The 12,398-nt window shown below is 31.2% G+C and overlaps 1 protein-coding gene across 1 annotated transcript; it reads left to right on the forward strand.

The window, feature by feature from the left end:
* The first annotated feature begins 558 nt into the window (after nucleotides 1–558).
* On the forward strand, nucleotides 559–9,071 carry LOC111424415 (transcription factor Sox-14). Its single transcript, XM_023057934.2, has 2 exons — nucleotides 559–1,645; nucleotides 8,155–9,071. Exons 1-2 carry the CDS (start codon nucleotides 1,434–1,436, stop codon nucleotides 8,642–8,644), a joined length of 702 nt encoding a protein of 233 aa, XP_022913702.1. The 5' UTR covers nucleotides 559–1,433; the 3' UTR covers nucleotides 8,645–9,071.
* Nucleotides 9,072–12,398: the final 3,327 nt, after the last annotated feature.

Below are 12,398 nucleotides of genomic sequence, written 5' to 3' on the forward strand. Positions count from 1 at the left end.
TTGTAGTTTGTCACTTTTTTTATTTTCTGCCAATATGTTCTGCCGCGATCCGTTTCTATTTTTTTGCATGTTTCTAACCAACGATCCAGTTGGTAGTTTTGGATTAATTTTAGTTAATTTTTTAGTATTCTGTTGTTTGTTCGTTTATATTCTCTGTATATTCCTCTCATGTTGTGAATTATTTCGAGTATGTATATAAAGAGTATCTTCTTTTTGTGAAAATCTTGTATTAAGTTCTCGTTCATTTGTGTTGTTCTGCATTTGTTTATAAAGGTTGTCAAGTTTTCATTTACTTTTTGTATGTTGGTTCTGGTTAGGTTATATTTTGACCTTTCGGTAATTATTTATATTTAAACACTATTGATCAGAATAAGATTTCAAAAAAACATATTTTCTTACATTTGATCAAGATCATCATTATCAGTTATTAAGATAAAATAATTGAATTGAATGGATTGATTTGATTCCTTATTTTGATTTTTTAGCAATATTGTAACTCAGCTTAACGACATGTGAGTATTTAACAAAATAAAAAAAATTAATGATACATAATTAGATACCACAAGTCTGGAGTATCCTGCAGCCAGGATATTGTCAGGATATATCTAGACCAATGGAGGGCTCATAGGCGGAGTTTAAACAATCGATGGAGAACGAGTGGGGAGCTCATGGCGCCAGCAACAAGTGGCAAGAAGTCCAGGAGAAGAGCTTTTCTTAGGCGAGCTTAAGACACAATTTTTTTTCTTCACAAAAAATAATTTTTTTCTTTTAATACCAAATAATTAAATTCAAAAATAAAAATGATATCTAATTATTGAAAAATTTTGATAATTAAAGTTTTTGTAATCAATTTTATTTATTGGCAAAATTAAAATTATGGTTTCCATAAATAAAGTATTATTTTTTTTTTAAGTAAATTCCATAAGAGTGCAAAGTAACGCAAAGTAATGAAAGAGGAAGAGAGAGAAGAGAATTAAATGGGTACAAGAATGCCGGGTACCTCTCGGCGTACCGCTTTCCGATTTGTTCATAACTGTAACAGCCGCGCATTTCTCCCGCCCTTTATGGTGGTGGGAACCCTAAATCACGCAAGGAAGAAGAGCCCAATATCCCGCGGCACGACGCCAGTTCATCTCAATCGCAACTTCGAACTAGAACGACACACACACAACGCACGCTTTCATATTTATTATTATTATTCACCGGTATTCAAAAATTAACCCAACATCATCATCATCATTGAGTGTTGTTATAGTTGTTATTATAACAGTTATTAACAAGTTCCCAATTCAAATCAAAGAACATAATATTTTGAAACATACGTGTTTTTTGTTGCATAATTAACTTTGAATGAACACCATCAGTGAGATTTTTTGTCATTGATTTTGTACGAAAAAGGAATTTTTTTCATCACCAACCTGGATCGTGAAGCGATGTCTTCACCGAAACCAATGGGCAGTAGCCATGAGCACATTAAGAGGCCCATGAACGCTTTTATGGTGTGGTCAAGAGGTCAACGGAGGAAGATGGCACAAGAAAATCCGAAAATGCACAATTCAGAAATTTCAAAACGTCTTGGTGCCGAGTGGAAACTTTTGAGTGAATCTGAAAAAAGACCATTTATTGATGAAGCAAAAAGATTAAGGTATGTAATTTATTTTTTTTTTATTATTAAAAAAGTAAAATAATTTTTCTTTTTTAATTTTATATAATGCGAATAATGTTTTCGATTGTTCATAACAATTCCATTAAAAAAATTGAGTCAATAACAGGAACAAATAATAGAATTGAACGTACAAAGCTGGCTTTTGTTGATTTTAAAAGGAAGTAATAATGAATAATTGTTTAAAACAGTATGATTAATAATATTTTACTTTACCAAAAAGCTTTTTGTTTAAAAACTTAAACAATCTAAGTCAATGATTATGTTATTTATTTAATTATTATAATTGTAAATACAATTGATAAGAAAATTTATATAAACTTATTATGACACGGTTCTATAAATGAATATATTAAAGCAAATTATAGTAAAACCTCGATATAACGAACCTCGTTAGAAGGTAACACTAGCATTAGAACTAACACTATACCTAGAATTAGAAACATGCGAGTTTAGCCGTCTTACGAGACGTTCGGCTAAACTCGAATGTTTCTAGTTCTAGGTCTAGTGTTAGTTCCAATGTTAGTGTTAGTTCTTGTTTTAGTTGTTATTCTGCGTTAGATTGTTGCCTATTTTTGTTGCCCTAAAAGTAGAAGTGTTAGTTCTAATGCTAGTGTTACTTCTTGTATTGGTTGTTAGTTTTCTTTCCTTGAACTAAAACTAGAACTAACACAAGACCTAGAATTAGAAACATTCGGATTTAGCCGCACGTCTTTCAAGACCTCCAAACCAGAATAATTCTAGTTCTAGGTCTCGTGGTAGTTCTGGTGCTAGTGTAAAACTAGAACTAACACTAGACCTAGGACTAAAAACATTCGGGTTTATGATTTTTCAAATCTAAATCTGCACGTTTAATTATTATAGATTTTAAGAACAGAAACTAAAAGAATCGTAACTCAAGAACCAACTGAGATATAATGATGAAATAAAGAACATTTTAAAGCACCTTTAATACAGATTTAGTGTACCATAAATAATGTCTTATTTTCCACGAACCTCGTTGTTATGATTTTTTAAACTCAACTCTGTACCTTTATTTAATTGTTAAAAGCAGAAATTTAAACAGTTGTATCTCAAAAACGAATTAAGATATCATGATGAAATAACAATCACTTTAAAGCAAAATTAATAGAGATTTCGTGTGCCATAAACAATTCTTTATCTTCCATAAACTTCATTGTTATGATTTTTCAAACCCAAATCTGCACGTTTAATTATTATAGATTTTAAGAGCAAAACCTAAAATAATTGTACCTCAAGAACCACCTGAGATATAATGATGAAATAAAGAACATTTTGAAGCACATTTAATACAGATTTAGTGTACCATAAATAATGTCTTAATTTCCACGAACCTCGTTGTTATGATTTTTTAAACTCAACTCTGTACCTTTATTTAATTGTTAAAAGCAGAAATTTAAACAGTTGTATCTCAAGAACGAATTGAGATATCATGATGAAATAACAATCATTTTAAAGCAAAATTAATAGAGATTTCGTGTGCCATAAACAATTCTTTATCTTCCATAATCTTCATTGTTATGATTTTTCAAACCCAAATCTGCACATTAAATTATTATTGATTTTAAGAACAGAAACTAAAAGAATCATACCTCAAGCACCAATTGAGATATAATGATGAAATAAAGAACATTTTGAAGCACATTTAATACAGATTTAGTGTACCATAAATAATTTCTTATTTTCCATAAACTTCGTTGTTATGACTTTTTAAACTCAACTCTGTACGTTTATTTAATTGTTAAAAACAGAAATTTAAACAGTTGTATCTCAAGAACGAATTGAGATATCATGATGAAATAACTAACATTTTAATGCAAAATTAATAAATATTTAGTGTGCTATAAATAATATCTTATTTTCTATAATAGACCTAACACAAGACCTATAATTAGAAACATTCGGATTTAGCCGTCTTAAGAGACGCATAGCTAAACTTGATCGAGATGTTTATTTTATATTATGAACCTTAAGTCTCAAACTAACAACATTACAAAACACGAATAGAATAACTTAAGCATTAGCTAATTCAAAGTGTGGTATAGTAGTTGCTTACTTATACGTGACGTCACGAACGGTCCTTCGAGCTGTGCACCTGTTATATGAAGCTTTTACTGTATAAATGTAGTTCTTATTATCTTATTAAACAATTTCTATATAAATAATAAACATTCCTTATTGTTTATATTTTCCACAAACATTATCCTCGTCACCACATTGCAAAAAGCAAAAAAAAAGTACCACTCATCTCAATAAACACAGATTTAGAGTGATTCAGTTACAAAGCAGGTCGTCTGTTTTACAAAAGATAACAGGGTAGGCGAGGAGGGTTGGCGCTTAAACGGCGGGGTGCTATTAAAAAGCTCCCACCGCGAACCGACGACGACGCCACTTTCGCCCTTCGCCTACGCCCAAGGATTACCCGAGGCATATTAATAAAGTCATAACGGCGTATTAAGGACTGCACTTTGTCAGGATTATGTTTGAACAATGCCCGCTGTGTTATAAGGGAGAGATTATTATCTAATAATAATAGAATGATAATTAATTTATTTGTTTTGATTTTTGTATTAATTTTGAGAAGATAAATTTAAGACGTTAAGGAGTCAATTGAGAAAACGAATGGCGCCAGACTCTTTTACCTCTCACAAAAAAAAGTTTGTTCACAATTAGATAACGCGCGGCGACAATAAATAGAAGAAAGAAACCGTCACGGTATACGGCACACACACCTTCAACAGTTCACAAACACCCTGATCAAATTAGAATGGATCTTATATCGCAAAGACAACATGACGGGATAACTCTGAAGGCTCCTCTTGTGGACTCCACACAATTCAAACGCTAACACGGAAACGTATTATCGCCATTGTACCTCCGCGATAACAATGTTTTTATTTACTCAGGTTTACCTAATCGTCGTCGTACTTTACGGGGTTGTATATGTACATAGGTTATCGGTCTCTGTCCGAGATGTACCTTAAATAGTTAACAATATAAAAAAAGTTTTGTTTGTTTTTACTTTGTTTGAAATTGTAGAGGAAAAGTAAGAAAAAAAATGATAGGGTTTAAAAATGATTTTTAGAGAAACGTTTGTGTCCGGCGAAACGTCAGCCATATCGGCTTTTCATCCTTTGAATGCCGATACTCGACGTCCAATAGCTTTCCAACGTTTTCAGCAGCACAGGGTTGACTTTTGTGCCTGCCCTTCCTGCTACTATTCTATCGAATGCCTACGGCTATTGTGGTCTCGCCTTTCGACCTTTATTTGCTCGCGATATGACACTTTTATTACTTTTGTGTGGACCACACATCGTACTCAGAGTGTTACAAAAAAAATATATTCAACTTTCAAAGAGTTATATTTGTTGAATTATACTAGGTGATTTATAACTTATATTTTGTACTTATGTACTTATATTACTTATAAGTATATTTAATTTATCTAAACTAATTGCAGGGGTTCCCCGATTTTCGGTTCCCTCGAACATTTATTGCGATACAGTATAGCTGTAAGTAAGAGACAGATTTATAAAAAAACTGAATTAATTCGCAGAATTCACATTAAAAAATCATAACTATGATACATTAAATTTGCTTTAAAATGTTCTTTATTTCATCATTATATCTCTACTACTTCTTGAGATACGACGGTTTAAATTTACGTTCTTAAAATCTGTAATGATTAAATGTGCAGAGTTGGGTTTATTTATGGCACACTAAATCTCTACTAATTTTGCTTTAAAATGTTTGCTATTTCATCATGATATCTTAATTCGTTCGTGAGATACAACGTTTTAAATTTCCATTTTTAACAATTAAATAAAAATACAGATTCGAATTAAAAAAATCATAGCAGCGAGGTTTATGGAAAATAAGATATTATTTATGGTACACTAAATCTGTATTAAATATGCTTCAAAATGTGCTTTATTTCGGCATTATATCTCAGTTGGTTCTTGAGTTACGATTCTTTTAGTTTTTGCTCTTAAAATCTATTATAATTCAATGTGCAAATTTGGGTTTGAAAAATCATAACAATGAAGATTGTGGAAGATAAAGAATTATTTATGGAACACTAAATCTCTATTAATTTTGCTATAAAATGATTGCTATTTCATCATGATATCTCAATTCGTTCTTGAGATACAACTTTTTAAAGTTCTGTTTTTAACAATTATATAAAGGTGCAGAGTTGAGTCTAAAAAATCATAACAACGAGGTTTATGGAAAATAAGAAATTATTTATGATACACTAAATCTGTATTAAATATGCTTCAAAATGTGCTTTATTTCATCATTATATCTCAGTTGGTTCTTGAGTTACGATTCTTTTAGTTTCTGCTCTTAAAATCTGTAATAATGTAATGTGCAGATTTGGTTTAAAAAATCATAATAATGAAGATTATGGAAGATAAAGAATTATTTATGGCACACTGAATCTCTATTAATTTCGCTTTAAAATGTTAGTTATTTCATCATGATATCTCAATTCGTTCTTGAGATACAACTTTTTACATTTCCATTTTTAACAATTAAAGAAAGGTACAGAGTTGAGTTTAAAAAATCAAAACAACGAGGTTTATGGAAAATAAGAAATTATTTATGGCACACTAAATCTGTATTAAATATGCTTCAAAATGTTTTTTATTTCATCATTATATCTCAGTTGGTTCTTGACTTACAATTCTTTTAGTTTCTGTTCTTAAAATCTATAATAATGAAACATGCAGATTTGGGTTTGAAAAATCATAACAATGAAGTATATGGAAGATAAAAAATTATTTATGGCACACTTAATCTCAATTAATTTTTCTTTAAAATGTTTGTTATTTCATCATGATATCTCAATTCATTCTTGAAACACATCTTTTTGTAAATTTTTATTCTTAACAATTAAATAAAGGTAGAGTTGACTTTAAAAAATCATAACAATGAGGTTCATGGAAAATAAGATATTATTTATGGCACACTAAATCTGAATTAAATCTACATTAAAATGTTACTTATTTACTGTTTTACTGTTTACTGTGATGATATCTCGATTTGTTGTTAAGATATAATGTTTTAAATTACTATTTTCGAAATTTTTGATTTTAAAAAATGATTGTTTAATCATAACATCGATCTATATGAAAAATAAAACATTATTGATTCATCTAATCTTCGTTAAATTTCCTTTAACGTGCATTTTATTTCATCGTCTTATCTCAATTCATTTGTTTGAATATTGTTTTAGTATATTTTGAGGGTGGAGTTGTTTTTCTATTTTATCATGATAAAATCTAATTTTGAAAATAGGTGGTAGATATTTTGCTAATATTGTCTGTTTTGTAAAAACATCATCTTGTTTTATGAATTTTATTAAGGTCTGATCTTGGTGTTGAATTTCAAAATTTTATCTTATGACAGAAAAATGTGTAGTATGATAGTATGTGTAATTCAACAAATATTAGCTTTTTAAAATGATTTTAAAAATTCAGGTATCGAACGATTTTTTCTTTGAAATATTTAAATCGGAAAAATTTCATGGAATTCGTTGAGTACTCTAGAAATGAATGAAAATGTTACCGTGTTGATGGTAAATAAGATTAGGATTTCTTCTTATTTTATCATCCACGTTTCATTTTTTGTTGAGTTGAGAAACGGCGCCGATTCAAGAGTAGACTTTAAACAATTATTCACCCAGGAGATCTAATCATAATTTAAATACAACGTTATATAAGAATGGTGTAAATAATAAATGGGGTTATGAAATCGCTTAAAAAAAAAGAATTTTTTCCACAACATTTTTTTTACTGTTTGTTGATGGAATTGTATAAAAGTTTTCCGTTTCCCAATTGTAATTTAGCCACATGTACATTCTATAATTGTTCCGGGTGCACGGGATCCCCCATTCTGAATACTCCAATTGCTTCGACGGTTAGAACAATGGGAGGTGGCGCGTGAAAGGATGCATTGTCGTCTCGCAGGATTGGAGACGAGACACGGGCCCCTAGACAATCTCCTGCTGAATGGGATCACAGGAGGCGTTCAGCACGCCCTCACAATGGGGGCATTATCTTTTGTCGCCAACTGAATATGTTGGATAGATAGCATTGTACACTCTTCGTACACAGCTATTAAATTTGAATCAATTTGTTTACAATCGGACTGCTCCCGATGTACTCTCTCACTACTTACAACCCCTCCAATTCGATTCAAAATCAATAATCGTTATACATAAAAAAGTGTAATCAAAAAAATAATGATTCATATTATACAAAATATTGACTTAAAAAATGTTGTCGCGAAGGTTTATATAATATTTAACCAAGAAGTTATTATTTCTTTTTAAAATTTGTAAACACGATTTATATCAAATTAAAGCAAACAAGATAACCGATGCAATTTATTATTTACCATTAATAGATCTAATCGTAACCATGAAAATAACCTTCTAATCATATTTTTATTCTCCTTCTTTACAGAGCTCTCCACATGAAAGAACATCCCGATTACAAATATCGCCCAAGAAGGAAGCCGAAACCTTTAATGAAAAAAGAACCAAAATTTGGATTTTCAATATCTCCATTAATTTCGCCGACCAGTTTAGATTCGCAAACGATGGCGAGAAGTATGATGCCGCCAATATCAACTTCTTCATCAATCCCCCCACTTCTTCAAGACGATCTTAAAATCCCTCGAACTTTATTCCCTCCTTTACCTTATTTGTATCCGTTTAGACACCCAGAAGAATCAAAATTTGCAGCTGAATTGGCTTTGTTCTATAGTAACAATCATCTTTACCCGCCAAGTTTAAATTGGCCAATTAGTAACTTAGCTAATAGTGCTTGCAACATTTGCCCACCCGCTTTCCCAAGACGAACACCAAGCCCGGAAGCTATGAAAAGACCCGTTTGCGTTTTAATGAAAAACGAAGAATTCCGAAACGAAGCTCTTCCAGGTCATGTTATATGAAAACCACTTCCGGTTCTACCTGAAAGGTTGAACCTAGGCACGTGGTGGAACGACATAGCCACATTGGCTACCTCTTCAACCATCGTGAAAGATGATGCGAGTAGAGAAAGTCCTGTAAGAGATGTTAGAGACAGAGAAAGAGCGAGTAATGATGATATGTAAATTACTATTACATAAAAAATTATAAAAATCTTGTACATAGATGAATTCGTATTTACGTAGGAGAATAGGAGAATTTAGGAGATGGTGAAGAAAAAGTATAAATACAAGTATTGTGCAATCGATGTTTTCGTTCTTATACGTTACGATGTTGACTAAAATATGTTTGTAGATGTGATATACTGTTATCATTTTGTATCGATTTATTTTTAATTGTATAGATTGTAAATAGTTAAAGTTACTTATTAAAGATTTTTTTAATATAAAACGATTTTTTTTATTTAATTTATTTTTTTTTAATTACCCAAATAAATAATTTTTGATTTAATGAAAACAATTTCATTTCATAAACAAATTGAGAATTCAAAAATTAATTAATAATTGGCAAAACTGAAAAGCAATTTATGTCCCGTACTTTTCCCTTTTTATCAATACAACAATACTGCGTGCAGTAATTGATGATTCGCTTATTTGTTACATTTCCGTTCCGTTTAGTTTTGAAGGGTTATTAGGCCTCAGCGAACGTAATAAAGCTCGTATATTGAGCTTTGAGAACGAGCTAAAAATTAAAAAATAATCTCTAATAACGAATTAAGTGGCCTCTCGTGCCATAATCCGGGCGTAATTGCTTCTAATTATCTTATGCCTTTATTAGGTTTGGGGTCCGCGCCCGGGGTTAGGAGGCATATTAATTTTTGCTCCCTCTGGTTTATTCGTTTTAACCAGGCGAAAGATAAATTTATGATTTTTGTGCATTAAGTGCATAGGATCATGGCGCAATATCTCCACTGATAAATAAAATACAAACATTATTTATTACCCTCAATATTCAAAAGTATATCTAATTTAATGTAGTTATTATTTATTTAAGTGTAAGTGCTACTACCCACCGTATGGTTGGTGTTATAAATCTAAGTGATTTTTCGATTTCTAAAAACATTACAGTAAAACATCAGTATATTTAAATATAAATATTTGCGATAGAATCCAATTGATTGTTATATATTTTTCATTGAACTAAAACTAGAATAACACTAGAACTAGAAAGTTTTCCAACCTGAATATTTATAGTTATAAAATGACCTGAAGATGCAGAGAGTTGGATCAGAGCTAAAAGAAGAGATAAGAGAGACCATGTGGATAGAATGACTACCCATCGGAAAGTCAAAATCGTTACAAAATCCAGATCATACAAAGAAAGGCCTCCCAGGAGATGATATGAAAATTGGACCAAGTCTTAAATAAAAATGAAGAAGAAGATGAAGAAGAAGATCTTAAGCAGTATATGAAATATTACTAAGGTTTGAACTAAAATGGCATGATGCTAGATTACTCCAGACCATTATTAATGGCATCTTCAGCTGACAAAGTTTGCAGACATTTCTGGTATATAGATTTGAGTGAATTAAATTTAGACATCTTTGAAACGTTATATTACTTTGTAACAAAGAACAAAAAGCAGTGCAATAATGCCAACTAGCATTGCATTATGTGATTTCGATAGAAGAAACTATGACGAACCGAATGACATATAGATCTTGATAATTGAGTATATCGTTTACGAGGTATGACTCCTTAAAGAAGGTCGTTTTTGTGTTATTTTCGTGTACCTTAGCAATATTTTGGCGTTTTAGCGGAATGCGAAAGAGATTTCGAATCGGGCATTTCCACTTTCGTATTGGCTAAGGATTCAGCTTTCGAATGAGACATTGTTTATCAAAATCGGTTCAGTGGTTCTCTTGTTATAATCAAATTACTATACATATTATATCTAAATGGGGGCTAAAAAAGGGGGCTAACTTCGCATAGGTGTTTTCCTCCCGTTCAATTGTATTGGTAAAACTTTGATGAGATCAATTAAATTGTTAGTAAATAGCACCTGTTGAGGAATTGATGACCATTTCTGTCATTTGGGTTAACCAATTGAACAAGGTAGTTCACAGATTTGCTAAACTAGTAATTACAACCTATTTTCTTTAATGGCTGTTAAAATTACTGCAATGAGACATTAAATTATTCTTAATAGTTGATTTTACCAAATGACCTGAAGATGCAGTGAGTTGGATCAGAGCTAGAAGAAGAGAGTAGAGAGAAAATTGGTCGTCAGCATCCCAAGAATGAGGCGTAGTCTGAACTGAAGAACAGGACCATGCCTTAAATAAAAACGAAGAAGAAGATGAAGAAGAAGATCTTAAGCAGTATATGAAATATTACTAAGGTCTGAACTAAAATGGCATGATGCTAGGTTACTCCAGAACATTATTAATGGCATCATCAGTTGACAAAGTTTGCAGACATTTCTGGTATATAGATTTGAGTGAATTAAATTTAGACATCTTTGAAACGTTATATTGCTTTGTAACAAAGAGCAAAAAGCAGTGCAATAATGCCAGCTAGCATTGCAATAATCCAAGGAATTCCGCGTTTTACAACTATACCGAGTAAACACACAATAAATCTTAAGAATCAAATGCAAGTGTGGATACAACAAGTTGTAAGTCACATTTTGGTTTTGTAATCACTTTTTCCAGGAAGATAACCACGCTATATGTTACATTTTGATTTTTTACTTACAAAATAAAACACTTTTTATCGTTCATCGAGGTTGTCTCAAGTTCTGAAACAACTTGTATCCAATTGATCTGGTTTCGTTTTCTCATGTTAAAAATGAAGTATTGAATTGCACTATTTTATGTAGAATCTGGCAGAAACGTTGATGATGCTCGTAAACTATACGTGCAATGTGTTCTGGGGAAGATGCGATCATGCATTTGTTTTATTGTACCTTCAAAGAGTTAACGCCGCAGAAATTGTTCAAGCTAAATAAATCGTGCTGTGTTTTTACAACAAGTTCTTGATGGCGCTTATTTCAATAATCGTTTAATTTTTCATTGGTCATGTGGACAAATAGAAAAAAATCAGAACTTCTTTAATCAGGTATTGTTAATCGATTAACATGCACTGATGGAGTGTAGTAACCTCAAAATGACTTCATCCAGACAAATATTTGGTGAGGAATAATTAATGAACATCTCATTGGGCCTACATCATGAAACTGCCAAATAAGTTCAATAGTGTATGCAGTTAACTTAATCGTGATATTAATCTCTGGATTGTCAGAAATAGTCCAATCAATTGGTCTGCACCATCATCATATCTTGTTTATGTGGCGAAGTATTTTTCTCTGTGGGATACTTAATGGGATTACTAATTTTTAAGTATTTTTAGATGTAAACTTTGAATCTACAATAAAAGCTGTTGTTCTGCTTTATGATTTCACAACTGTCTCTTCTCCTCTCTTATAATCTGAGGTGGAAAACATTAAAATACAGCAAGTTGCAAGTAATTTGACTCAAAATGTGACATATTTTGATTTTGTAATCACCTTTTCCAGGGAGATAACCACGTTACATGTTACGTTTTGATTTTTCGCAATAAAAATTTTCGCTTACAGAAAAAAACACTTTTTATCGTTCATCGAGGTTGACGCAAATTCTGAAACAGCTAATTGTATCCAATTGATCTGAGCAGATCCAATTCATTTAAATAAATAGAAAAAATCAGAACTTCTTTAGTCAGGTATGTATGTAGTTGT

The sequence above is a fragment of the Onthophagus taurus genome, chromosome 6 (assembly GCF_036711975.1).
Source record: "Onthophagus taurus isolate NC chromosome 6, IU_Otau_3.0, whole genome shotgun sequence".
Classification (NCBI taxonomy): domain Eukaryota; kingdom Metazoa; phylum Arthropoda; class Insecta; order Coleoptera; family Scarabaeidae; genus Onthophagus; species Onthophagus taurus.

Coding starts and splice junctions, on each gene's coding strand:
- LOC111424415 (XM_023057934.2), top strand. CDS start 1,434: ATGTCTTCACCGAAACCAATGGGCAGTAGCCATGAGCACATTAAGAGG. Junction 1,646..8,154: donor GATGAAGCAAAAAGATTAAG/GTATGTAATTTA, acceptor CCTTCTTTACAG/AGCTCTCCACATGAAAGAAC.